This window comes from Homalodisca vitripennis, chromosome 4, assembly GCF_021130785.1.
Source record: "Homalodisca vitripennis isolate AUS2020 chromosome 4, UT_GWSS_2.1, whole genome shotgun sequence".
Classification (NCBI taxonomy): Eukaryota; Metazoa; Arthropoda; class Insecta; order Hemiptera; family Cicadellidae; genus Homalodisca; species Homalodisca vitripennis.
The window spans coordinates 159,745,224-159,773,031 of record NC_060210.1 but is presented as its reverse complement, the minus strand read 5'-3'; the positions used below and the strand labels follow the sequence as shown (position 1 = coordinate 159,773,031).

The 27,808-nt window shown below is 32.3% G+C and overlaps 1 protein-coding gene across 4 annotated transcripts; it reads right to left on the bottom strand.

Annotated features, from left to right (window-relative positions):
• Positions 1 to 3,954: 3,954 nt before the first annotated feature.
• Positions 3,955 to 27,808, bottom strand: LOC124360450 (protein C19orf12 homolog). 4 transcript variants are annotated; one of them, XM_046814090.1, is made up of 3 exons: positions 27,392 to 27,808; positions 16,637 to 16,797; positions 3,955 to 4,440 (listed from the first exon to the last, which is right to left on the bottom strand). In XM_046814090.1, exons 2-3 carry the CDS (start codon positions 16,794 to 16,796, stop codon positions 4,172 to 4,174), a joined length of 429 nt encoding a protein of 142 aa, XP_046670046.1. In that variant the 5' UTR covers position 16,797; positions 27,392 to 27,808; the 3' UTR covers positions 3,955 to 4,171. The 4 variants fall into 4 exon arrangements, with proteins under 4 accessions (XP_046670046.1, XP_046670048.1, XP_046670045.1 ...); XM_046814092.1 differs by having other exon boundaries at positions 27,561 to 27,808; XM_046814089.1 differs by having other exon boundaries at positions 27,630 to 27,808.

Sequence of the window (27,808 nt, the reverse complement as noted above, 5' to 3'; positions counted from 1 at the left end):
GTCTGTTCTTATCTACTGGAGTCTTATCTGTAGCTAATAAAGTACTCTTGTGACCAAGCTATAGATAAAAAGTGAAATAAAGCAACTTAATAGAAAGAAAGACATTTGTTTACAGGAAATATCTTGAATTTGCCAATAAAACCCATCCTGCCATTTCTAAGTACTTATTGCACGAAGTAGAAATATCAATTTCCCTTAATATGAGAATACAAAAACAAATTTGAACAAAAAACTCTAAACTAGTAAATAAACTAAAGTCTTATAAATAAATACACAGTGTTTTATCCTAGAACTGTAAACAAAACTCACATAAGTTTTGACAAGTACAAAATGTCAGTTCTTGATAAAGGATTAAATTACAATTAGCACAAACTGGCAAGAGGGGTATTTTTAATCAATAAATTAATTCAGAAATAGCCATGAAAGCCATTCCAGGCGAGGGTGTAAGAAACGCATCCCGATTTATAATAGATAATAAAATAAATAAAAAGTACACACATGGCCAACAGGCTCATTTAACTACTAAACAATCACAAGAATATATGGCTCTAAAACACATAAAAAAGAATACAATTGACAATGATGCTTTGTTATGCAAAAGCTGATGAAGGCCACATAACCGTTATCATGTACAGAAGAGATTACTCCATACAAGTTCATAAATTTATACATAATAATAATATTGATGTCCTCCAGAAAGACCCCACCAATGTTAACCAGAAGAAAATAAAATACCTCATTAATCAAAAGTAAAATATTATTTACAGAAGATGACACAAAATACATATGTGTGATAAACCCAAGGGCCCCAATTTATATGGCCTATCTAAGGCACATAAAGAAAACACGTCTATAAGGCCAATTCATGATTTCACCACTGCTTTAACTTATAAAGTTGCTAAAAGGCTAGAAAACTTTAAAAATAACATATATTTATAGATAATAATTTTAGCCTTAAGAACTTAAATGATTTGATTAAAAAATCTAAGAATTAAAAATACCACCTCACCGGATTTTAGCATCTTTCGATGTAGTAAATATTCACACGAATGTGCCCGTATCTGAAACTCTTGATATTGTTAAAACACGTTTAAATAGTTCCAACATGTTACCAGAAGCTGTAAGGGAGATGATGAGTTTATTGCAAGAAATATTAAAACAAAATTACTTTCAATTTAATGAAACATTTTACAACCAAACAGATGAATTGATTGGATATGGGCTCATCACTATAGGGAATTTTGTCCAACATATATAGTATATATATATATAAATCATGTTGAAAACAAGTTTATCATTTGGGACAAAAATAAATTTAAAGAAAAAAAAACACTATTCTGTCACAGGTAAGTTGACGACTACCTGCTATAAAAGCTATTATTTAATGGCAATGCCTGACCAATACAAGCACCACTGAACTATCTAAATAAAATATCATCCCAAATGAGGTTCATAATGAAGATCAAGGAATGTACTAAAATCAATTTTTTTTATATCACTAAAAAAAAAAATTAATTACAATTTGGCATATTTAGGAAACCTATTATTACATATGATCGGACTATACGTTGCACGTCATTCTCACCACATGTGCAAAAATTAGCAGCAAAACATTCAATGACCCACTGCCAGATTAAGCCCCCAAATTTCTGAAAAATGTCAATATTTATAAAATACATCGCCTCACATAATGGTTTAAAAACAAACATAACAGACAAATTAATTTCTAATCACAAAAATAAATCGTATGTTTGTGTTGAATATACAGGATTCCTGCAGCCACATTAACAAGATTCTTTCAGAAAAAGACTGAATGACTTAGGCATAAAATTATCCTTTAAAACATCAAACAGAACATATATTTTAAATAGAAAGGAGAATGTAAAAGATAATAGAATGGACAGGACTGGAGTACACAAGTTAAAATGTGGGGAATGTAACAGGATTTACATCGTGGAAACTGATTGGGCATTTAAAACTAGATTCAAGGAACATAGCCCTAATCAACAATAATCATAGTTCACCCAATACCATGGGAAGATTAGTAACAGAACCTTCAGCCCTCAAGACGTCACTGCTGACCGGCCAGTTTGTGTCCGTGGTTGTGCAGTAGATCTACCATCGATATGTTTCATAAATATATATTTATCAAATATAAGCTTTATTTATTGAATTGTATGTTTTATTATGTGGTTTGACATGTTTTTAACTATTCATGTATTCACCATAGTTTTGGTGATCATTGTCTAATGGGTAAAAATGTTCCAATAAATATAGTGAAATCTTAAGTGAAATTATGACTTCTGGATCAACAGGTTTGCTTAGAGAATATATAAATTAATCTTCTGTCTTGTTGTATGAAGAATTATTTTTAGAAAACAAAACATAGTATATGAATTATAGTTTAGTTATAGACAAGAAAGTATTTTCTATAAGTCATCATCGCATTTGGACCTAAGCTTTATTTTCAATAGCATACAGATAAATAATCTTAAGCTATATTTAATTCTAAGTACAGTAATTAATAAATATAAGAGACCAGGAACAGATTAATATTTATCTGTCCACATCTGCCAATTAATATTGTATTGTATTGCAGTTATTTGCAAAAGATATTATACAAGGACAGAAAGTAGATTACGTTTTGATATCAACAAAAAACAAAGTACAAGAAAAAGATTATATTATATATATATATATATATATATATATATATATATATATATATATATATTTGAAAGAAACACTAAAATACTATTTTTAACATAGTCACCAAACAAATTTAGGCACTTATCATAGCAGTAAACTAATTTTGAAATTCCAGCTTTATAAAATTCTACTGCTTGAGACTTCAACCAGGTAGTCACACCCTTCCGCAGTTTCATGCCGTCATCAAAGCCCCCATTCTAAAGACTGTTTGGTTTTACATTTCATGTGTTTTACTCAAGTCTCGTCTTCTTTAATGATTCGATTGAGCAGCAAGTCATCATCTTTTTCATAAGTGTCAAAAATGTCAACGAATCAACCGTACACTGATTTGTATGGTTTTCTGTTAAGGTTTTTGGTACCAATCTTGCACAAAATTAATGGACACCTAACTTCTGCATAAGAATTTTGTGTAACAAACTCCTTTAAATTTGAGGACAACTAAATGATAAGTCTGTTATCATGAATTGGTGGTCTACTTTAATCTTCTCATCAATTTTAGAGACAATTTCATCGGTCACAATGCTTGGTCGTCCACTTTGTTCGTCATCATGCACAATAGTTCGGCCATTTTTAAACCTAATGGATCACTGACATATTCCACCTTCAGTAATCACATAGTTTTCATAAACGTCACAGAAATGGCGATAAATCCTTTCCAATTGCGTCACACATTTTAAACTGCTATTGTAAAACAACAAGGAGCAATAGTAACCTCTCATTAGCATGGCTACATAGCCACTGAATGGAGAAACGCCCTAATATCAAAATGACTGTGATAGTCAGTCCCCTAGGGGCTACAGAGCAAAATGTTATCTACTTTCTGGATACCCTTCGTACTTGCCAAATATATATAATTACATCGCCTACTAAAATTACTGGTTAACCATTTTACATAGCATGTATCCATTTAGATACATCATCCTGAATGGGTTTACTCTCATTCATTATGTCTCCCTTACTATATACTATAAGAAAAGGATTACAATAGCTAGCAGTATTACTGGTTAACCATTTTATATAGTATGTATCAATTTAGAACGCATCATCCTGAATGGGTCTGCTCTCATTTAACTCTAAACTAAAATTTCACCCAGATTCCTTTGTTAAGGACCATGTGACCACACCTGTATAAAACACACCTCTTCCAATTAGATAACATATTTTCACTTACTTAACAATATTTATTACAATGCAATTAGTCTCTTAAAATTTAACAGGGAGTCATGTAAAGAAAAATACATATTCTTTAAGAAACCAATTAATTCTTTATTTGGCTTTAAAGAATTACATTTATAAACAATATTTCTTATTTAAACTTTAAACCTCAGTGTAATTTTGGAAATTATCTATATTCGCTGTAATGACCTTATTAAAAATAGATTTTGATGGTAAAAAAAGAACAAGTATTCTAATATTACACACATGACATGTACATTATCACAGTTGGTTACACTAGATATAATTACATACCATTGGTAATTTGCAACTTCAATTCCCTTTCAAGGAAATGTACAGTAGCTCTTACTACAGCCATTTGAGCACCTTGGTTTCCCATTATGAGGGGTAAAAATACAGTCAGGTCAGTAATATCAAAACCCTCTAGAGCATGAATTACTCTATTTGCCAGTTGTTCTCTCTGAGTTTGAGTTAAATCTTCATTAATAACTTGAGCTACTGAGCGAAACTTATTTTGAGATGATAAATATGCTGATACGCCACCAATAATACCTCCTGAAATCAAACAAATAGAGTAGGGTTTAGACATTTAAAACATATTATAATTACAATTTGCAAATATTTATCCTTTTGAGTAACAGGAACATTGAGAAATCATGTAATAGACTATTGTTCTAATCCAATATTACTGCAGAATTAAGGAGTGATTTACACCAACTTACTGTGCCAGGATTACTGTCTCCAGGAAAACTGACTATTCGTGTAACAAACCCTTGATGTAATCCAATATTACTGCAGAGTTAGTTAAAGAGAGTGATTTACACCAACTTACTGTGCCAGGATTAATGTTCGGGAACCATGATAAATCATGTGTAAAAGACTCTTAGACCAATATTACTGGGTTATTTGGGATAGAATCAATAGGAAATGGTGCAACATACATAAAATACACGAGCCTATCCATACTATAAGAGTTACATTTCACACTACAGTTGTTTGCTAGAAAAATGTACATGAAGGAGTTAGCATTTCAGTATCCCTATTATATTAGAAATAACGGGTGCCAGTTAAACATTTTATTCACTGCAAATATTGTTTTGAAAGTCATAACATGATGAATTATAATTTGTACTCCACAATTATATGTTCAATTAAAAAATATACTGTGTTTGGAAAAGAACTATTTTATATACAAGTTTAATGGTGAAATTATGACATTCATGAAAAACTTCACTGATGAGTATACAGTGTGAGTTAAAAGTATGGATACACTCTGTAAATTTAAAAAAATTCTATTTCCTCAATCATGTAAAGGTGTTTTAGAGAAAATAATTTACTTACTTTTCCTAGTATACACATTCTGCAATGATTGACATTTGTCTTTAAAAATAAAGACTTGTTTCCTAAAAACAAACAACATATAACCTTCTTGGTCCTTCCTAAATATAGGACATACTTCTTTGAAAAACACATGTTTTACTCATGCGTCAAGCTTTTTAACAGCTTACCCACAAGGTTCAAAGAGGCCACTAATGTACACTCTTTTAGGAATAAGTTGAACAGTTTTAATTCAAAATGAATACCACATCATCCATTGATTTTTTCATTGATAAGGATTTTTAGTTTTAAAGCATTTTATTTACTTGTAATTATTATATGTACTAATGATTGTTATACAATTTTCTTCCTCAACAACAATAAACACATATTTTTCCAGTATTTTGGAGATGACAGGACATTTAAATAGATCGAAAGTCAGAAACTGTGGAGAATTGAGCACATTTCACAGAGGAACCACGCTCTGCTTCCCACTAGATGGGAAGTTGCCAGTTTTCAATGACACATTGATCAGGTGAGTAATCACTCAAATAAAAAAAGAGATTCAAGCCCGCACAATTTTTATGGATATTCCATCCACACAAAATGCAGTACTTGTGATACTCTTCAATAACTCCTTTACCTTACTTTCCGAGATAGGAACAAAAGTGAAAGTAGAGTCTATCCCTGCACATTTATTACTGTTAAAGAACCTCAGTTTTTCTGTATTTGCTGTCTTGTTACAACCCATAGTTGAGAAGTAAAGATTTAAATCGTCTAGTCCAACAGAATGGTTTTTTACTTCAACTGAACTCATCAAACCACCAGCTCAGCTCGCAAGTAGCCCAGCAAGTCTTATGGGTTTTGTACTCAAATTCCTAGTAGAATGCTTCCTTTCTGCTATCATATGGCTACATTGAGTGCATTAAGAGCCCTGCAGTATGCATTTCTACAAACCTGTGTTTTCTGAGACGGACAGATATTTTTATACGAATTTTCCTTTGTGTGTAAGGTATTCTATAATTGAATCTCTCCAAGGAGCTTTCTTTCTTGTTATTTTCTTTCTCGCCATGGGGATACATTCATTAACACGTTCGCTACCACCATGTTAAGAAAAGTCGTATACCCACAGACCAACAGGCTCAAATATGAGCCGCACGGTTTCTTCCCGTGCACCGGCGTCCCAAATATGCGCCGCTCGGGGCACCTCAAATAGACTGACGTCCCATATTTGCGCCGCTGTTTGCATGCCACTATTATTGCCATGAAAAATCACTGGTCTATTTTAGAGGCTTGATACTTTTGTATTGGTCTATGGGGATGTCTGGCTCACATGTGGGACGCTTGGTCTCTGGATATCTTAAAAATTACGTCCTATCATGGCCTATCATGCCAACTTGTTATAACCAGTGGCACAATAATTAGACTATGAATATGTGAGCACTTAAATATAATGTAGCGTGGAACATTCTGAATATAAGTGTAAATTTAATAACTTATTTAATAAATGTTCACTTATTTTGTTAAATAGTTATGACATATGGGTTAACAGTCATGTATTATGTCTTGTAGAGTAAAAAGAACCCCATTTATGTTTTTGTACCTTGAAATAAAATAAACTTTATTTCTACTTAATTTTCTTATATTTTACTTTTTTAATTTCTAAACTTAAAATTATCGTAGGCCTATAGCCTAATAAGATATGTATAATAATACATTCAATGAACTTGTATTTATGACTCTGTTGATTGAGCTTTTGTACCATGAATTAAAATACTATCATAATAAGATATGCATGTTTGATTGAAACTTACCCTAAAACCTTCAGTAATTGAGCAAATAAATAGTGGCTCATATATGGAACGCTTGGTCTATGTTAAGATTTTGATGCTATAGACCGAGCGTCCCACATATGCGCCGCCGTAAAAAATTACGCAAATCAGCAATATATCAAATAAGAACAGTACAGACGTACATTTTAGGTTATTTTGTTGAATTATAGCTCAATTCAACAATATTTTATCCTTGGTCTATGGTTAGTCTCACACCAATCATTCTCGGTCTGTGTAGAACAACCACATTTTGTAACGTTGGTCTGTTACGGTGACCCGAGCGGCGCAAATATGCGCCGCCTGGTAGCGAACGTGTTAAACACTTGTATTATATTTATTGTTAACACCTTGATAATATCATCCACATTTTGCTGAGTCATTATGTAATCCCAGTGTATATCGGAAGCAACGTCAATAAACTTATCACGTCAAAATCTCTGAAATTCATATATGAAATAAACTTTTCTTTGGCTTTGGATTTTTTGCAAGGCACGTCACAGTAAATCAGATTGTGGTCAGTGATCCATCTACCATTGTGAGTAAAAATGTTGGAAGTATCAATTATTCCTACTTTAAGATAATAAGCATTATCTACATTTATTAAATAAACAAGAGAATATAACATTTCTGTAACACGTTCAGATCTCCTTAATGGTCTGAGAAAGGCCAATTGATTGAAAAATTCTTTCGCGATATTTTACATAAGCTCTTTTTTCAGTTTAGAAGATTCACATTCGAATCACCTAGCAAAATTAATGAATCAACATCTGGTGACTCATCGACATATAAAACATGGATTAATGAGCGTATATTAATGAGATACAATGCCGATGTTTACCCAATGTTAACCTTTGACTATTTAGCTAAAAAAAAACTAGGTATAATGATTTTTATTATCTGGGATTCATAATAAGTATATCAAGGAAAAACTTAGGATCTGAGAAGTATCATTTGATATTATAAACCCTTTTAATACCCTCAGAAAACTAACGTGGCTGACAATCTCTTTCATTCTTAGGAGAAATTCCTCTATCGATTTCAAGAAAGGTTGTGTTTGTACAATGTAAATTGGCTCTCTGAATTACAGGAGGACAGGCTTTGAGGTTAAAGTTCTTTTATTACATTCACTTCATACAGCTGAGAATACTCTTAAAATTTCAGTTTCTTCATGTTTATTACCAAATATATCATATCAACAGGACAAGTAATAATAGTTGCCTTTGTTTGAAAGAAAGTGAGGTTATCATTATGCTAAATAAGATTTAATGAATCAATTGGTTTTAAAAATGTTTTAAAACCAAATTTACACAGGTTTTGGAAATTTATATCACTATTAACTTTTTCGCTGATATGTTAGGTAAGTGTGGGTTGATGACACATTCTCTAATTCACTAAGTAGAGTCAAAAAGTACCTGGAATCAATATCTAGAGACACTCAGTGCTTACATTGTAAATTTTTTAAATAGCATTTTCAAAACGAGTAAATATTAAATTTTGTGTTTAGCTTCAAAAGTCACCTTGTGACACTCTTTTTAATTGTTATTTCAACAGACAAGAAAAACCAAGTTTACAGTGTTACTAAAAGACAATAGAAATATTCAAATTAAAACATAAAGTAATATACATTTGTTCTCTTTTCTCCATGTGTTCATATCATCGAACCAAGATTGTCTATCTATTGTCTGTCTATCTATACTATTATATAAAAACCTAATATTATCCCAGAGGGAGTGTATGCACACACGTGTTTTATTCTATCACGTATAGACTATTGAACCAATTGTACAACAATTTCACATAAACATTCTTAGGGCCCTAGTTAACATATAGGCCTATTCCTACTTTGAAAATCCCTCCAGTCTACACATCACTTGTCTCTAAATTTGCAAAAAAAATCCCATCTTGATGTCTAAAGTTGGGTTATAGCATAAAAATTTTATTGTTTAAAAGAGCCTGTTAATACTCAGTGCCACACAGTTTTTCAATGTTCTTAAAAAAAAATTACAGCCTGTTTTTTTAAAAGGATGTGCGTTGATTGCCAGGCCAATTTTGCCGTTTTGAACAGCTTTTTTTATAATATTTATAACTTTAGTAATTATTGTAAGACATTATTCATTGATATCTTGTTTTTGTCTAACAATTTTCTTGTTAAAAAAATAAATAATTAAGAATTTTTTACTAACGTATAAGTTTTTATATGTACGAACAAAAAACATTAAAAACAAAACTAAAAAAATTAGTTTGAGCCTAAATAAGTGCTTTCTAGAAAGCATACATAAAAACTATGATATCTCTACATTTAATAATAAGAGCATACAAAAAAAATTGAAGCACCTACCTTAAAAAACAGAAGATATATCACATTTAACAGTATATTGGTATTTGACATGCACAAATGTTTATTTACACTTGGTATGTTTCTCAATGGTAGAAATGGTTTCTAAAAATATACTAAAAGCAATTCACACTACAAAAGTAATTTATTTAAAATATACTAATTTATAAAATAATATATAGTATATATGTAATAAAATAATGAATATACACATGCGAAAACATGAACAAAATCAATAATTCTATTTCAAAATGCGATACAATGTAATAGCTTGTAAACAAACAATTGCAATGACAACAAATTTTGAAGATAAACAAATTGGGAAGAAGAAACCCATCAAGTGAACATCATGACAACAATCCAATCAATTTTGGATTAGAGTATCAATTTTTTTGCAATCTCTATGTTGCCAAAATACAGTATGCAAGATTTGATTGCATTTGGCCAAAAATTGTAATCAAGCAATAAGGAAAACCGTACTTGCTCCTGGAGTGCACGTCAGCAAGGTTAGCGTAACTCCATGCTGTGTGCCCACAGCGCATGTAAGGACTTTTCGAATAAACAGAGATGTGCGCTCACGGCACATATCAACATTAATAGGGTTAAATATTATCAACTATTCTTTGTAAAAATTATTTGATGACAACACAACTATATGTTTTAAATAATTAACTATTTTAAATTTGTTTATATCTTACAGTCATGAAAGCAGAGAGCAAGTAAGCTTGAGTAAGAAGTACACTTCTTATTTTAACTTTTTCCGCTGTTCAGCACAAAGTTCAGATCAGAAAATTATGTTTAGTAGAAATATACTGTACTGTACATTTTTGCAAATATTAAGTATCCAATGCTTAGAGCTGTAAAGCAGATACCACAGGCGATGTTACTATCTAACTTTTACTACTAATTTAAAAATTGTTATAAATAAAACTCATCATAAGAATAAGAATAAGAATGTATTTATTCCACCATCAAATAACAAAGGTAAACATATGTAAAAAAACTTGGTATGACTAGTCACCGCATCAAGTAAAGGTGACTAGCACAATGAAAATAAACAAGAACTTCTTACATCAAACAGTCTAAATATTACTTATAACCTAGCGGTCCGCTGCAGTGTCAGCACTTATTTATTTAACTGAACCAAAGTACACTTTACATTAATACGAGTAAGTAAAATAAAACTAAGTAAACTATTCACTTCACTAAGTAACCTCGTCAGTAGGTGAACTAAAAACATCCAATACATTAAATAAAGCCAAACAATTGAATACTTAAAAATATTCACACAAATGCATATAAACTCTATTCCATATATCTACAATAGGAATTCGTTTTTAATTTTCATAATTATAGCTAATGTAATTATTTCTACCAGGTCATTAATGTTGTCTTTTATCAAACAGCCATGATTTTAATTTAATCTGAAATAGCCTTATGTTTTGACTGTTTTTTATGTCTATCGGTAAAATATTAAAAATTTTTGGGCCTAAAAATATAAATGTTTTACTGAATATAGTTTTATTCACTTTTGGTCTAACGTTATGTTACTTTAGAAGCTGCCTGGTATAGAAGCGAAATTGTTTTGAACATTTATTTCCACTACGTATGTAAAACATTTTTAATACTTTAAAAATAAAAAGGTATTTCAGAGGCAGAATTTTTAGGAGGCGAAATAGAGGCAAGGACGGTTCGTGTTTGGATTTAAATGTTATGATCCTTATAAAGTGTTTTTGTATGATTTTCTAATGGATTTAGTGTGGTATTGTTTGCTGCACCCCACACTTCTATACCATAAGTCAGTCTTGAGTGGATTAAGGCAAAATATAGCATACGTAAAAGGTCATCGGTTAAAAGATTTCTTAAATAATAGAACGTTTCTTATATTTTTTCTTAATTGGGTCTGTAGATGATAGATGTTTGATTCCATGAAGCGTTTTTCGTCTAGAATTACGTCCAGATATTTTATATGAGTTACTTGACTAATAATCGGGCAGGGACAGTTATCATTGATTGAGCAATTTAAATAATCGTGATATTTTAAAGTATTAGGGAAAGAGTATTGTTTTAGGGTCAAAATTAATAAAGTTCGTCTTTTTCAGCATTTATTTTTCATTCTGTTGTTTAATACACCAGGTTCCCAAGGACTGCAAATCTTCATTAATGTTGACCCATGTTTTCCCAACTTTTCTTGGAGTAATGGGATGGCAACGTCATCGGCAAATGCTATTATTTTACCCTTGAATGGAACATTCATTAAATCATTTATGAAAAATTAAAAATAGTGTTGCAGACAGTACCGATCCCTGGTGTACACCTTTCACAATAGATTTTGCGTGACTGAGACAGTTTTGAATTTTTACTTGCTGGGTTCTTTCTTTTAGAAAACTACTAAACCAGTTTAGCAAAGGTCCTCTTATTCCAGCGAGTTCTAAATTTGTCTAGAAGTATGTCAATGTCAACAAGGTCGAAGGCCTTTGAAAAATCTATAAATAATCCTGTACATTTATGACTATTATTTATGCTGTTTAAAAATTCCCTCCATAAAAGTTGCAATAGCCGATTCTGTACTTTTACCTTTAGTAAAGACAAATTGGTTCGATGAAAAAAAGTTGTTGTTATTTAAAAATTGAAAGTAGCCTAGATTTAATGCACCTCTCTAGAATTTTAGATATAATAGGCAATAGAGCAATCGGTCTGTGGTTTTGTATCATTTCGGGGCTGCCTTTCTTAAAAATAGGTACAATTATAGTTTGTTTTAATTTAGAAGGAAATTTTGCCTGTTTCAAAACTTAAGATGACAATATATGATAATACTTCAGATCTAGCAGTTTCAATATGTTTTATTAATTGGACTGATATATTGTCAATTCCAGTAGATCTTTTATTATTTAGGGATTTAATGGTATTTGCTATTTCTAGCGGAGTGACAGGACTCAGGAACATGGAATGCGGTTTGACGGCAACAGTGTGCGAGGGCTGCCTCGCGAGGGGGGGAGGGGCCGGCTATCAGCTGTTGAGAGACTGATACAAAGTGTATTCATTGAATTTATGTCGGCTATTGATTCTGGGCTTATCGATTATGGTGCCGTCCTCCAGTCTTATCTTAGTAGTTTAGTTTTTTATAAGTTCTATCAATTAGACTGTTGATTGTTTTCCATTGATATGCTGAATTACCTGCATTGCGATGAATTAAATTGTGGGTAGTAGTTTTTCTTTGTACAACTTATCTCGGTTTGAAGATTTGTCTTTAAATTTTATTAAAGTAATTGCAAAAAGATTTGTCATACGGTCTATTTTTCAAAATTTTTTTACTAATTTGTTCCTCTTATTTATTTTTTTAAACAGTGATTCCGTTATCCACGGACTTTTGAATTTAGCTTTGCTGAATTTCGGCAGAAATACTTTTTCATTGGTATTTGAAATTATACTTTCATGTAATGTATCATTAAAACATATCTAGTGACAGGTCAACGTCTGTCGTATGATAGATTGCATCCCAGGAGGAAGCTAATAAATAATGTTTAACACCCTCAAAGTTAATTTTTTTAATTGCCACTTCTTTGTTGCGCTGCAAATTGTGTACATTAAAGTTATTTAGAGTTAATGCTGTTAAACTGTGGTCGGTAATGTTAATGTGAAAAATTCCTGTTTTGAAGTTTGTTAGATTTTTTGTGCCTGACGAAAATGTGATCCAGACATGAAGCATGTTCTGTAGTTATTCTAGTGTTATCATTTATAAGCGAGTTAAAACTATTATTTTGGAACAGAGATAGGTAGGCTTCAGATTCGGGACTATGTTTTTCCTATATCTATATTAAAATCTCCAATAACTATAGAATTTGGTTTTAATTGTTTGAGAAACAGGTTCTACTTCTTCTACAAACTCCAATTTTGAAAACTAATGCATTCTATAAACGCAAAGTAATGAAAAATATTAGGTTGTCAAAATAGATTTGTAGTAGTAATACATCTGCAGTTGTCATCTTACATTCTATAACATTTGCCTTAATTCTATTATTGATGAAAACCACTATGCCACCTGATCTTGTTACGTCTCGTTTACAGTTAGAGAAGGAGGTATAATTAGGTATTTGGTAGTGTGTTATTTCATTATTAAAAATCCAAGTTTCAGTTAAGATCAAAACATCAATATTTCGTTGTAGCTTTTGCAAATACAGTAAAAGCTCGCTAATTCGGCACTTTCGGGGATCGAAGTGTTCCGGATTATTGAAAATTCCGGATTACCGAGCATTCATATGAAAATGCCGGAAAATTAGGTTTTTAGCCACTAACATCGTATCACACTAAAGTAAAAGGAGTGAAATCAAGTGATATTAACTCAGAAAAGCTGAAAACCCAGCCAAAATACAATCACCCTTTAAAAATAGTGGCTGGGTTTTCAGTCCCAAAGAGATAATGTACAGTAGCTTGATTTTACTTTTTCTACTTTAGCGATGATTAGCGGGCTAAAAATCGTCGTCTAAGTTTCAGAGTGTGTTCGGCTCTTGCGAACTGTACGTTTCACAGTGCGGTTAAAATATCTCATTTACGCGATTTTTTTTAAGACGGTGCCGGATGAATGAAAGTGCCGAACCATTGGATGCCGGATTAGCGGGCTTTTACTGTACATTAAAAGTAAATCAAAGTTTTTCCTGAGGCTTCTAATATTTTGATGTATAAACGATATATGATTTGAATTTGTTTACAGGGAAGAAAGACTGATCCAATGTATTAAATATACAACTCATATAGTGTTAAAGAGTTAAATATGAATAGAAAATAGCTAAAAAAATAACATACTTAGATCTAATTACGAGTAGCATAAACTATTAACAACTTATCTAAATCAGTGAAAAGTGTCAACCTTCCTTACATTTTTCTCCTTCGCCTCTTCGCACGAAGATCTTGCCGTCCCTGGTCCACACGTATTTGTACCCCTTCGTTTTTGCAGCCTCTTTGGTCCTTGAGAGGAGTTGTTTATTTTCTGGCGAGAGATGTTCATTGATAAACACTTTATTCTGTAAGTTGAATCTCGGGTTGATCTTATTGGCTGTCAGTGGTCGCACGTTCCTGAAGCTGCTGATCCAGACGTCCTTTTCCTCGAAGGTAGAGAACCGGACAATGATAGGCGGCGTCCTCTTCTTATTAAAGGAAGGTATGCGGTGAGCTGCTACCACTCTCTTCTCTCTTTCAGCTCGACTCCGATGGCTCTCCCAACGTCGTGGATGATGGCGTAAACATCTTCATTATTTGATTCAGGAACTCCGTCGATTTCTATATTTTGTTTCCTGGAGTATTGTTCTAGGTTTCTCACCCGTACCTCCAGATTGGAAATGTTGTTCCGCAGCTCCAAGTTCTCTTTCTGAAGCTTAAGGTTATCTTCCTGGGTTTTTCTTTAATTCTTTCCTGACATTCTCCATTAGTTTGTTACTTTTCCTCAACTGTGGTATTGAGGAAGCTCAACGAGGTGCTGAGGCTAACGTTCTCGGTGGCAATCTTCTTCAACTCTTTCAGCATTTCTTTCTTGAATGCCTCGATAGTGTTGACTAGAAACTCCTTGCTGATGGTCGTGGTTCCTGCTGATTTGCTACTGGCCACTGATGAGGACTCGGTTTACAGGAATTACATATCCAATCTTTCTTGGAACTCCTTGTTTTCTGCAGAACACAGTTAAGATGGCACACTGCTCCACAGTTCTCTGCACACCTCACCAAGTTAGGTTCACCATCACACGCTGAGTTACAGACACTGCAGTTAACCGGCATTATTTGAAAATCGTCACTTCGCGATTTTTATTAGTATCGGAAACACGATCGACCTACACGTGGCTCACTATGACCTTGAGCTCGGCGCACAGCGATAAGGTCCGCACTGCTCGGCTGACTGATAACGACTGTCATAGCTGTATTTTGACAGAAGTACGCTTCTCAGACCTGTATGTAAATTTTTTATCAAGGAAATAAGGTAAAATCAGTAATGGGACAAAAAACAAAGACTGGAGTAAATTCCAATGACCATAAATATACTGTTTATATATGTTCTTAATCATGGCAACAAGGCAAATTCAACAATGGTGCCAGAAATGTAATTCACTTGAGCCAAAAGTGCTCATACACATGAAAAGCCTACGTAATTGCTTTATCTGATAAATATGGTATTTATTAATGTTAAACACCAAATTTAAGCATTTAGTAATGATTTCCAGGGGTATATAACGAAATTTAAAAAATAATAATTCCAAGAAGGCTATTTATTATTTAAACCCAACATATATGAAATTCAAAATAGCAAATGATTATGGTGTTGTACAGAGACAAAATACAACTTTTAAGTCAATAACAATGGATTTTGTTTTTGTGGTCTTTCATTACATCTACCACTTGATGGGAGTTGCTGGTGAAAAATGTTCAATTGTCCCTAACTACATTACAACTTAAAGATCCTTTTTAAATTATTTTTCTTAAATAGACAAATACTTTAGAAAATTAGTTTTTATTGTACTTTTGTAATCTGTAACAAATAAATTAAGGTATCTAATATTAATCTAATGATGTAGCTTATTACCTTATTTCTAACTATTGTAAATAATACTTAAAGATATATACTATACTTAACCCTTTCAACGCCATAGACGGATATATTAGAATGGTAGAATTTGACCAAATCCACCAAATACAGTTAGTTATATCTGATATTATAGATTGTCTCTTGCAGAGTTTTTTAGTTCACAAAAGGCTTTCGAAATGGCTGTTGCACCACACTCCGTGCTTGATGCAGTTGCCAAGGAAGTATTTATAAACGACCTTCACTGTGTGGCAGGGGGAGGGGAGCACCCTTTGTGTACCTCCGACCACCTGCTCATCAGTTCTGTATCTCCTACAGATACATGCCAAAACATATCCGTGGCGTGTATCTGGGCGTGCTTTCTCGGTTGTCAAACGTGCACATCTACTACTTATCTCATTATTATTCTTTTTTTGTGTGGTAGTGTTGTGATTAGCTTGAAATATTGATCTTGTTTTACAATGAAATTAAAATTTATTTAAAACAAAATTTTTGTAAATATTTTTTTAATAAATAAGCTAATTGTAAGTAAAATGCCGTCTTTTATACTTTCTTTGCTTTTATCTTTTATAATGTAGTTATAATAAAAATTAGCTATGAACTAAAAGAAACACATTTTTTTACTTGTCTTGGGGTTACAGGAAAGTTAATGGATTTATTAGTGGCGTGCAAAGGATTAATATATGTAATAAAAACTCACCTATCATTAAACCAATTGGACCCAGAACTAATCCACCCAGAACAGTTGATCCTCCTGCGATTGCTCCTCCTTTCAATGATTCTGTTACTGTCACAGTGATTTCTCTTTGTTCACAAACTTCAGCGACCACTGACAATAGTTCTTGATAGTCAACAGGCATCCTAAGACAATTTAACAAATTTTAAACAAACTGTACCAATAACTAATCCACCCAGAACAGTTGATCCTCCTGCGATTGCTCCTCCTTTCAATGATTCTGTTACTGTCACAGTGATTTCTCTTTGTTCACAAACTTCAGCGACCACTGACAATAGTTCTTAATAGTCAGCTAACAGATATTTTTATCTAAATAAACACATTACAAATAAAAATTAATTATAGTGGGTAACCCTTCAGTGCCAGGGAAATTTGCCATGTACGTGCATTAAGTATGGGCAATTTTGGCTGAGATTGCAAGTGTTTGCGAAAAATCCTTTAGAAATTTTATTTTCAAAGATTTTCCCACACTTATTTTTTTACATAGTTATAAAAATAGATCTACACAAATGTTTCAGTATAGGAAAATTATTTTAACAATAGTTTTCTTTTAACAGTGTAAAAAGTATGAATGTACAAAACTTAGCATTACTTTGGTAGATTCTTGACCAATTATCTATTTAAAATTATAACCTAATTATATTTGTACAAGTCAGTACAAAACCGTAAATGTAGGTCTCATTATCTATTTAAAATTATAAGAGCTAGATTTCTATTTGGACTTAATTGTAGAAATGTATTCATCTTAATATACAAGGTTGGCTCTAAGCAAAGATTTAAAACATATTCACAGTTTTTTAATTTGTAGATTGGCTAATGTTTGCACCATTACTTAAGAATTACATCAAACATTTTTTGCAGAATTTTGAAAGGCTTTATATTCTAAACTATAACAATTACCCCATTTATACAAGGTATGTCCACAAAGTAAGTTCCTCTCTATTTCTATAAATAGTTATTCTGATTTAAGGACAAGAAATGTATTCCAGCTAGAGATCGCTGCTGCCGACATAAGTGTTTATTTATAATGCCAGCATTAATTGAAAATGCCACCACTTGTGAAATCAGATCTGTGATTGTGTTATAAATGTTATAAAGAAAGGGAAAACCAATTGAAATTTATTGGCTAATGTGTGGGGCCATGGTTTAAATGCTATGAGTAATTCAATGGTTAGAAGATGGGTGAGACTGTTCAATGAAGGACTTGATAAAGTTCAAGATGAAGAACGAAATGGACACCTGTCGTTGGTTACTGATGAACTAGTTCACACAATTGAAGAGAACGTTAGCAGTAAGTTTTCAATTAGAGCTCTTGCTATGGAATTTCCACAAATCTCACGAGCAAGAGTCAGTCACAAATTCATGAAATTGTTACTGAAAACTGAAATTTCAAGATTTTTCCTCACATTGGGTACCCAAAATGAACAACACATTAAACAAAGGATGGGCAGTGCACTTCAGTTTTTGACAGGCTAAGATGAAGACATCGATGATTTTCTTTTACTGATAGTCACAGGGGATGAAACTTGGGTATCTTATGACATCCCTGAAATTAAACGCAAATTGATGGCATGGGGGCACTCTTCGTCCCCAGCAAAGGTTAAGCCTTGACACCTCATAAAGTCATATGCACCTCTTTTTGAGAAAGAAAAGGCATTTTGCTGATTGATTTCTTACCATGCAACCAAACAATCAATGCAGGTGTTTACTGCGAGATCCTTAAGGAATTGTGCCGTGCAATACAGAATAAGCACTAAGGATTACTATCATAAGGTGTAGTTTTTTCCACGATAATGCCCGACCTCACACTGCCAACATGACAAAAATATCCTACGGAAATTTGGTTAAAAACACAGACAGCAACCTTCTATGAAGAAGGCATACAAAAAGGAAGGAATGCCTGCCAGCCTGCCGCTTGTCATTGACAACTTCTTTGTCATTATTCTGTTACAATAGTTTTACCATGTGAATGTTTGTGTGATTTAGTGGTTTGTAATCATGAGTAAAAAGTTGAGTGGGGCACAGGGAACGTGGTGCTAATAAACAGTGATGAACTTAAGTTATTAAAGAAAGTGCTGAAAATTGGTGATTTTCTTCACTGTGACTGCGAATCATTTAACTCTCTTCACTGAGAATGTTGATAACTTGAAAATCCCATTGACATCGTTGGAGCTTACACAAGAAGACTTGTTTGCTATAGTCCAACAAATAATTCCATCCATCATTAATGTTACCGTGAATGATGAAGTGGAAGTTGCTCAGTAGAGGGAATGAACTTCACAGACAGAGTCAGAAGTAGCCTTAGGCCTGCCAAATTCATTTTTCTATCAATGTCCAGCTACTTGAAATATCATATAAACCTTAGTAGTCAAAAATGTTCTGAAACAAAGCCACAAACTAAACCTAATGATGGAGTTCTCAAAGTCACTAAGAACATACAATGATCCGAGTAGTCTCAAACAATGTTTAAAAGTGCACTTCCTAATGGAGACATAATTTTAAGAGTTTGGATGTTACTCCAAAACATCTGGGAAAATATTTTGTATTCCTTGCTCTTTGTTTCAACCAGCTAGTTGAATAATTGTTAAATACATTAACCAGTTTTTCCACAGGTTTTAAAGACTTGGGAGCACAGTTATGAACTACTGAAACATCACGAACAGTCTCATGACCATCCATAGACTTAATAGTCTTACGTACATCACTCAGCAAAAATAACTAATTACTAGCAAAAGGACAAAATTTTGTTTGTACATTATGAGTAAGAAATTAATTATTGGCAAAGTGTACTACCAAGAATAGCTTCTGCAGTTAGATTTTTGGCTGTTAAAGGGTTACCATTTCAAGGAGATAACAAAATGTTTGGATCAACCTCAAATGGGTTGTATCTTGGGTGCTTAGAGTTGATTAATGAATATGATCCTTTCTTTGCCCAGTACACAGATGGTAACAAAGGTCAAGGGCAACTTCATATTTACCTTTTCAATCATGGGAAACAGTGTGCTAAAATCCACAGTTCAAGAAGTGAGGTATATTTCTCTAATTGTAGATTTGATTCCTGATTGTTTTCACTCTGACTAATTAGCTATTTCTTTGTAATATGTATCCGAGGCAGAATGTAAGCTTGTAGAGCGGCCTATCAAACTTCTACCTGTAATATCATATACAGTTGGAGGCATGGAAACAGCTATAGTTTGATGTTATGAAAGCTTTGATATAGATGTCAAGAAGTGTAGGAGACAAAGCTAAGACAACGCTTCTAATATGTAGGGCCCTACTCAAGTCTTCAGGCCAGAATAAAGTAGTACAGTCCACTAACTTAATATGTACTGTGTGCTACACATTCATTAAATCTTGTTGGTTCTATTGCCAAAAAGTGCTGAACAGCTACCCTCATACTATTCTGTGTTGTTCAGGAACTGTTGTACAACTACTTTTCTGTATTTTGAAACAGTTTTTAGCAAAACACATGTAACTCATGTTTTACATGTATTAATACCTCCCCCACCTGACGAAGAGGATAATTTCAGTCCTTGAAACATTGTGTTATACCTTTTATATTCAAGTGTCATGCGAAGACCGGTGAGTGACCTAACTATATGAAGGAGGGGCTGGCTGAGCAGCAGCCTTTTACAGTGCCGGGTATGAGCTTGAAATAGTTCCATCATAGTACTAATAAAAATAATACTACCACTGAGGTGGATGTTTCCTTCTCTGTCTTTCAACCGCATATACTTTCTCACACCCTGAGGATAGTCTCTCTCTTTTCACACCTGCTATCAATCAATCAATTGATACAGTCTTTATTTATTTCTTGTTTGTGATATCTGGATAACAGATTGTTTTGTGCCGTGTGGAAATTGACATAATTTGTTTTAAAAATTCACGAGTTTATGATCAAGAAAATATTTATTTGAATTCTTTAGGGCAGATGAAGCCAGATTCAATTTCACCATTATAGTTTGCAGAAATTTTTATATTTGCATCGTCTGTATGTATAAAGAATTGTTATCAACTACATTAGGTATTCCTTTCAGATAACACAAGAACAAAATTTCATGCAATGTGCAACTGGATCTTGAATTTGACAGAAGTAGTAATGATATTTATTTATACTTCCCAAATGAAGTTCAAATGCACGTTCTGAAGTGAGTTGATGGCAATGGACATTTATTTCAACCATACCAGCTTCACCAATCCGTCCATCTAGTATAGTATGTTTATCAATGAAGAGACCGCATTCAGTGAAATTCATTCCAAATGTCTTAAGATGTTTAATGGCAACTGCCTCATTTTCTTTGTCAAGCTTGATGTATTGAATTCCGTGCTTTCAATACATAAAAAACAGATGATAAGTCACAACTACTTACATACTGCTCCAAAGTTGGATGCTATAATATTTTCAACCCCTCTTTTATCCACCTTGTACTTTCACTTTGCATGTGTTGCAATTTCTTTAGATGATTTAAAAAAATGTACTATAATAATGCCTATTTTATACGTAAAGTCCTCTTCCGTGAGATTGTATTTATGGTAAGATACACTGCAATGCAGATCTGGTTCTTTGTGTTATAAGGAGGCTTTTAAGGGGTTTAACATCTGGTTCCAGCTCTTGTATCTGCTTTTTGTTGCCAGGTTTGTTTAAAACTTTTTGAAAATTTCCAGAGCTTTCTTTATAGATTGCTTTATTTTGCTATGAGCATCTCTACAGCATTCTTGGGTTCATCTTGGGATCTCTACTGAATCCATTTCTTTTCAATGTGTACACTAATGACCTGATCCGGTCAGTTCAGGTGAAACGCTTGTTTTTTGTGGACTACACTGAACTTTTTATGAAGGCGAAGGTTACTTCATGAGGATTGATGAGTGTTTATGCGGCTCTTGATGCTTTGACTGAGTGGACTGAAGCTAATGCGATACTGTTCTTTAGTCTCCAAATGCAAGGTTATTTACGTTTCACAGATCTCATCCTATCTTATACAATTACTTCATTGACTCTGAATCTGTGCAGCTTTGTGTAGCCATTCTCTATCTTGGAGTGACCTTCAGCCATAACTTACCCCTTGAGCCACATATCAATAACTTGTGTAATAAGGCCAACAGATTAATGGGGTTCTTATTCTGGCTTGGCCATGATCCTTTTATCACTAGATCCCTGCTTCTGATGTCCAACTCCATTGTGCAGCAATGCCTGGAATATTGTAGTATAGTGTAGCCACCTTATCTCAGAAATCATTGTGAAAGGTTGGAGGAAAATCAGTGAAAATTCTGTAGATTATTCGGTGTTAAGACTCGGCTATCCTTTTTGTGGATGCTCCAGTTGCTGAGACTGCCTCTTGGTTAGGATTGGACTCTCGAGATTTGTCATGAAGTAACTGACATTTGCTGCTTCTTATACTGACTACTGAGTGGAAACATCATAAGTCCCGGGATGCTCTCACTGCGATTTCCTTGTCGGAAAAGATCCCACAACCTATTCTTCATAAGACACCATGGTGAAAATTACCTATCCTTTCTCCTCTTCCGAAGTTGATCAGACTGAGACTGGGGAATGACGTGTCTCAGGGCTTGATTTCTTCTGCGATGCCAGTGTTCTGGCCTTCAAGAGCAAAGTCTATAATCTGCTCCTGTCTTAAGTCAGTGATGTTACTATGAGCTCATTGTTCTATGGTTATATAAGAGTTAAGTTTAGTGCATGCAGTGGTGGTTCACAATTCAAAGCACGTGTTCATATTTTCGTCATTGTCACGTTTCATATTAATATTATCTTCACAACTTTTGGTATATACTGTCACTTGTTATTCTTTATTTGTCTTATAATCCACTTATTATGTTTGACAATGAATCTGTTACCATATTATAGTCACTGGCTTGAACTTTTAATGTATTGTATTGTTTATTATTATTTCAAGTTATACTCCTTGCATTGTATGGACCTGTACAACTGGATATTACCTAATTTATTGCTGATGAACATATCTTAGTTGTCATTTTCTTTGTAGATAGTACAGTTATGTCACAAAACTGTCGCACTAATACATCTTACACTGATTACATGTCATTACAATTTTTCAAAGTTGTTTGATGCAATTCATCTGACATTGACAGCAGGATTGTTTGTATTTGTAATTTTTTCTGTCACTACCATCTTGCCTATTATGTTCTGGATATAAATGGTTCATGTAACCAAACCAGAACATGAACCATATGTGTTTATTTATTTGGTATATGTGTCAAATAAATAAATACGTTTATGAAACTTTTGTGATGGAACTGCTGGTGTTGTTGCTTACTACAGCGGAGCATCATGCATGGTATGATTCTTCTTGGGTATACTGTTATTTTTTAATTTGCAATATATTTGGTGAAAATTGAATTGAAATTGTCTGTGTAGTTACTGTTCACATGTTCAACGGCTTGTCTTATGCATTGTACATCGTCATTGTGTCTCTACTGCGATCTGCCTGCAGTTTTTAGCAGGGCTCAAAGAACATAGGAGCATTTTAGATACATGGGCGAAGCATTTCAATACACCCTTAACTTGATTAATATAATATTTAAACTCAGGTTTGTAACAAATACATTATTATATTATATAGTATAGGACAACTTTAAAACAGTACCTTGTAACAGTGAACATAAGGATTGATCCGCACATCTCTATTCGGTAATGTTTGTGTTTTAGGACGATAATAGGTTTGTTTTAGGCAGTCTAGTCATATCAATATATAACATCCGACTATACAAATAGGTAATCTAACTATTAAATTAACTTTTAAATTTAGATAAAGCAATAAGGAATATATTCTGTATGTATTGGACCACACAAGAACATTGCAGTTTTATTACTTAAAAATATTGTACCTTGCTTACTGAAATTTTTGGTGTCAATGTCCAAATATACAGCAAAATGTCATTCACAAAATCTTGAATAGTCTTGAATAGTTTAACCAATCAGCTAATTTACAATAATGAAAAACTTCAGTATAAACTAGATTTTATTGTGAAAGGAATTACATTTAGCTTGTGGCCCAAACAAGCTTCAGTGCGCAATAGGCTTCTTTTTACATGTTTGTCTCATTTGAAATTATATACACTATTCCGTTATATTGTTTCAAAATCCTTCAAGATGCTTCTTAATTTTCGAATGAACACATGAAAGCAGAACTCTGCTTCATCATTATTTCTACTCCTCCACCTAGATTTAAGGAAATCAGCAAGATTTTTAACTAAAAGTTATTTAACTGATAATTATACTTTTGAAAGATAAATAAATTTGTAGGTAAAATTGCTTTATAAAATGTCTGTAAGTGAAACAGTAACCTTTTTATACTTGCTCAAATATGCAATAACTTTGATTGATGTAAGCACAATAAAGATATTGAAATTCGGGACAGCAATTTTACCCAAAAAACTCTTTAATTTGGTGCAAGATTTAAAACTTCTACTATAAAAGATCTATATAGATGCTACCAAGCAAAACAGTTTTTGACCCATTTTCAGTGGGATCTGTAGTTCATAGTTTCATTAAAAACCTCAAAATGTATTGAGCTGTCTAAATTATAGGGTTGTCACAATATATTCTTAGGGTCATACGGATGTGGATATCCTCTTGCCCAATCTACTCTCTGTATCATAAAATACTGGGTAGAGCATACTAAACATCATAAGAGTCTAGCTTTTCTGTTTGGCTGTTTCTGTTACAAACATTTTGTTATTCAAACACATGTGTTTGTTGAAAACAAACTTATTTATGTAATTAATAGTATATTGTATACTTATAATGAATTAACTTTACTTAGTTGAAACATTTCAAATGGAAACTAATGAATCTAAGTGAACTAAACTAAGTTCAATTTAGCTTATAATGAACTATAAAACATATTGCCATTAATCTTTTTATCATTTTGTCAGCCATGTTATTTAAAAAAGAGCATTACATAATTATTACTAATCAAATGATTGATATGCCAGTTGATGTAATAAATGCACAAACTCCTCCTAAATCACTGTTTGGTCAAAAGTTTAATCAGTTGGTAACATATTGGCTTTGAACATATTACATGACAGTGTCGAGGAAATTTATTAAAGTAATTAATAACTGTTCTGCACTAACTTGCCATAAGGAAAAAGTAGAGATTTCACAGAAAGAGTAAATGTAACTATTAAATTTTATGTTGGTTAATTCTCATTATTTAAATTAATGCATGCATGCAATCTGAACTTTTATATGAATATGTTAATTATTATTTTGTAACGATTTTAAAAATACCATACCATAGAGGATTTAATGAGCTCTGCAATCAATAATGTATGACAGGTAAAAGTTTAGTTTTAATTAATACTTTAAGTGCCACAGACATTTTCCAAATGCATATGCATTAAGTGCTAGACCTTATCTGTATAAATAAAAAATAAATGTTATATATTGTTAAGCGCCTCACTTGAGAACAACTCGACTGATTTTGTTATGTTTTTAATATTTCCCATAATCCAAATGAGCTATTAATTAAAAGAGTTGTACATATTCCACAAACTAGCTATATACATTCCTGCGTTCCCACAGATACAGGGACATTTTGAGTATTGAGAGAGATATACATTACAGAATTACAAACGGCAATAACAACAATAATGTCTTACTTTTACTATATATGGCCCCAGTGATAAATTAAAACCATTCAGTGGTCTGCAGTATAGTAAGCAACACAATTGAATCAGGGTACACAGCTAGTGAATTATATTTCCTATGCTAATGTTGAATTTGCTTTGTTGCCACAGTAGTACAAAATTCTTACATTTTTATGAAAAAAATGATATAGTACTATAGCAGTACATAATCAAATAACTTTTAGTATCTTATATTTTTTGTAAAATACCCTTGCAAAAACGAATACAATATTTTGCTACGATAAGCAGACCCGGTTTTTTATATCAAAATTATCAAACGATATTTAATTATTATACACATCAATATAATCAACTAATAGTAATTAATTTGAATAATAACTAAATCATCTGTACCAACTGTAAACACATTTTCACATTCTAAACACAATATATTCTATAGGTATAGGTATTTTGTACTTTTAAATAAAAAAAAGATAATTAACTTTAGAAAACTAAACAAAATGACTCTTAAAGATGATTTACTGTGTCTTTCTCAGCTTCAAGATGTTTGTTTGGTTGTTACATTTTCTTTGTTATTTAATTGACATTTTTCCTGATACCTGTCTTAATTTTATCGCTTGATTAATGGTTATAGTTTCTTTATTATTTATGACATTACGTAATTGTTTAAACTATTTCTATTAATTTGAAACATGTGACTTTAATTTAGTATTTTAGAGGCTACAATATAATAAGTGGCCACCAACACATTCAGATGATGAATATTGATTTTAAATATCAATACTATCGAATACAACATTTGACCTACAGATATTCATAATTAATCACTGCCAGCTTTCTGTATTGAGATGGTGACGTCATTACCAGCTGTTGCTAGTGACATCATTACCAGCTGTTGTTATTTTTTTATGTAGGAGAAGGTTAGTGACAACAATAAAAATAATGGAGTGGCGGTGAATATGCAAATATTGGCTCAACATTTTTTTATAAACACTGAGCAATGTTTTAAGTGGCTGTAAGAAAAGGAGCTAGCTCCTTAGATTTGAAGTATCCTGTTTGTAGTGAGGAGATGAAAACTAGAATTAAAGGTGGAAATTAAATAGTATTTTGCTACAAGAAAAGTAAGAACAAACAGGACATTGAAAAAACACACTTGAGACTTTTATTGAACATTCTAAATTTGGCATTATGAATATATACATTGTTGAAATCAAAAAAACCATATTATTTTAATGAGCTATACCATTTCAGATTGACTAAAGTAATCATAAGAACTAAGCTGCTCAAACAGACTTTAAATGCTTTAGTCATTTTATTCAATCTGAAACAAATACATTTCTTTTATATATAAAAATATAGCTTATATATATATTAATATTTTTAAAGCCTAAAACGAAATCCAGCTTGACATAATCATTCAAAATTTATTCAAAGTAAAAACGTGTTTGGAAATAAATCCAAAATTGGGTCATATGTTTCGTTATTTTATCCTTGAAAATACATAAGGAAAGTAAATGTTATTGTTGTGTTGTAATTATATATATTTTAATTTGTAAATTATATTAATATTTTATACAATAATTTCTAAGATTGAAAACTAGCAAAACCATATTGTTCTTTGAAATATCTATTATGTTATTTGGTCCAAACATTTTGCTTTTAGTCCATTGAATGGTCATAAATATCCATTATTCCATATCGTTCGACAATCATCATTCGATTGTGTTGGTGGCTGCTTATTATACAGCAGTCATTTTATATCGATAGTTCTGTTATTCAATATATAAAGGTATCGATGATTGTAATAAGCTATATAAAAACCAGGCCCACTTATCAAAACTCCAAATTTCTTTTGTAAACTCTGCCCTTTTCTTAATCTAAAACTCCAAATTTTGCATTTGTTTACAGATTTGGATTTCAGATAAATTGTATGAGCCTAGGATCAGTTTAATAAAATTCCAAATTTTAAAAAAAAGAATTGATTTTGCAAACTTTGATTTTGTTTACAATATAGCATACCACTCAAAATCTAATGATTATATCTTTAAATATATATTTTAAGGCTTCAAACAAATAAACAAATATAACCTTTTATCAAGTAATAGAAATAGTTTTTCCAATAAGAAGAGCCTCCTTCAATAAAATATAACCTTGTTTGTTTAGATCTACAATTTTTATATTTGTAACTTTTTTCCAAATGTAAAGTAGGCTATCGTGAATGCTGTTATCACTGATCACTCAAAAATATCATAATCACCCAACAATTATGAAATTCGAAGTCCTCCTTCATTTAACTGATAGAAAACAACAAGCAATTTATGCTAACATTTAAACATAATTTGCCAGTTAATAATCCATTTCTTTCTTCATAGGTCAACTAACATTAATCACACTCAATCAACTCACAGACTCACAGATACTATCAGTCTAAAAATAAAGATAGAAGGGACAGAGTTCACTAAGTTCACTTGCCAATCTCACAGTAAACACATGATCATGATGTAA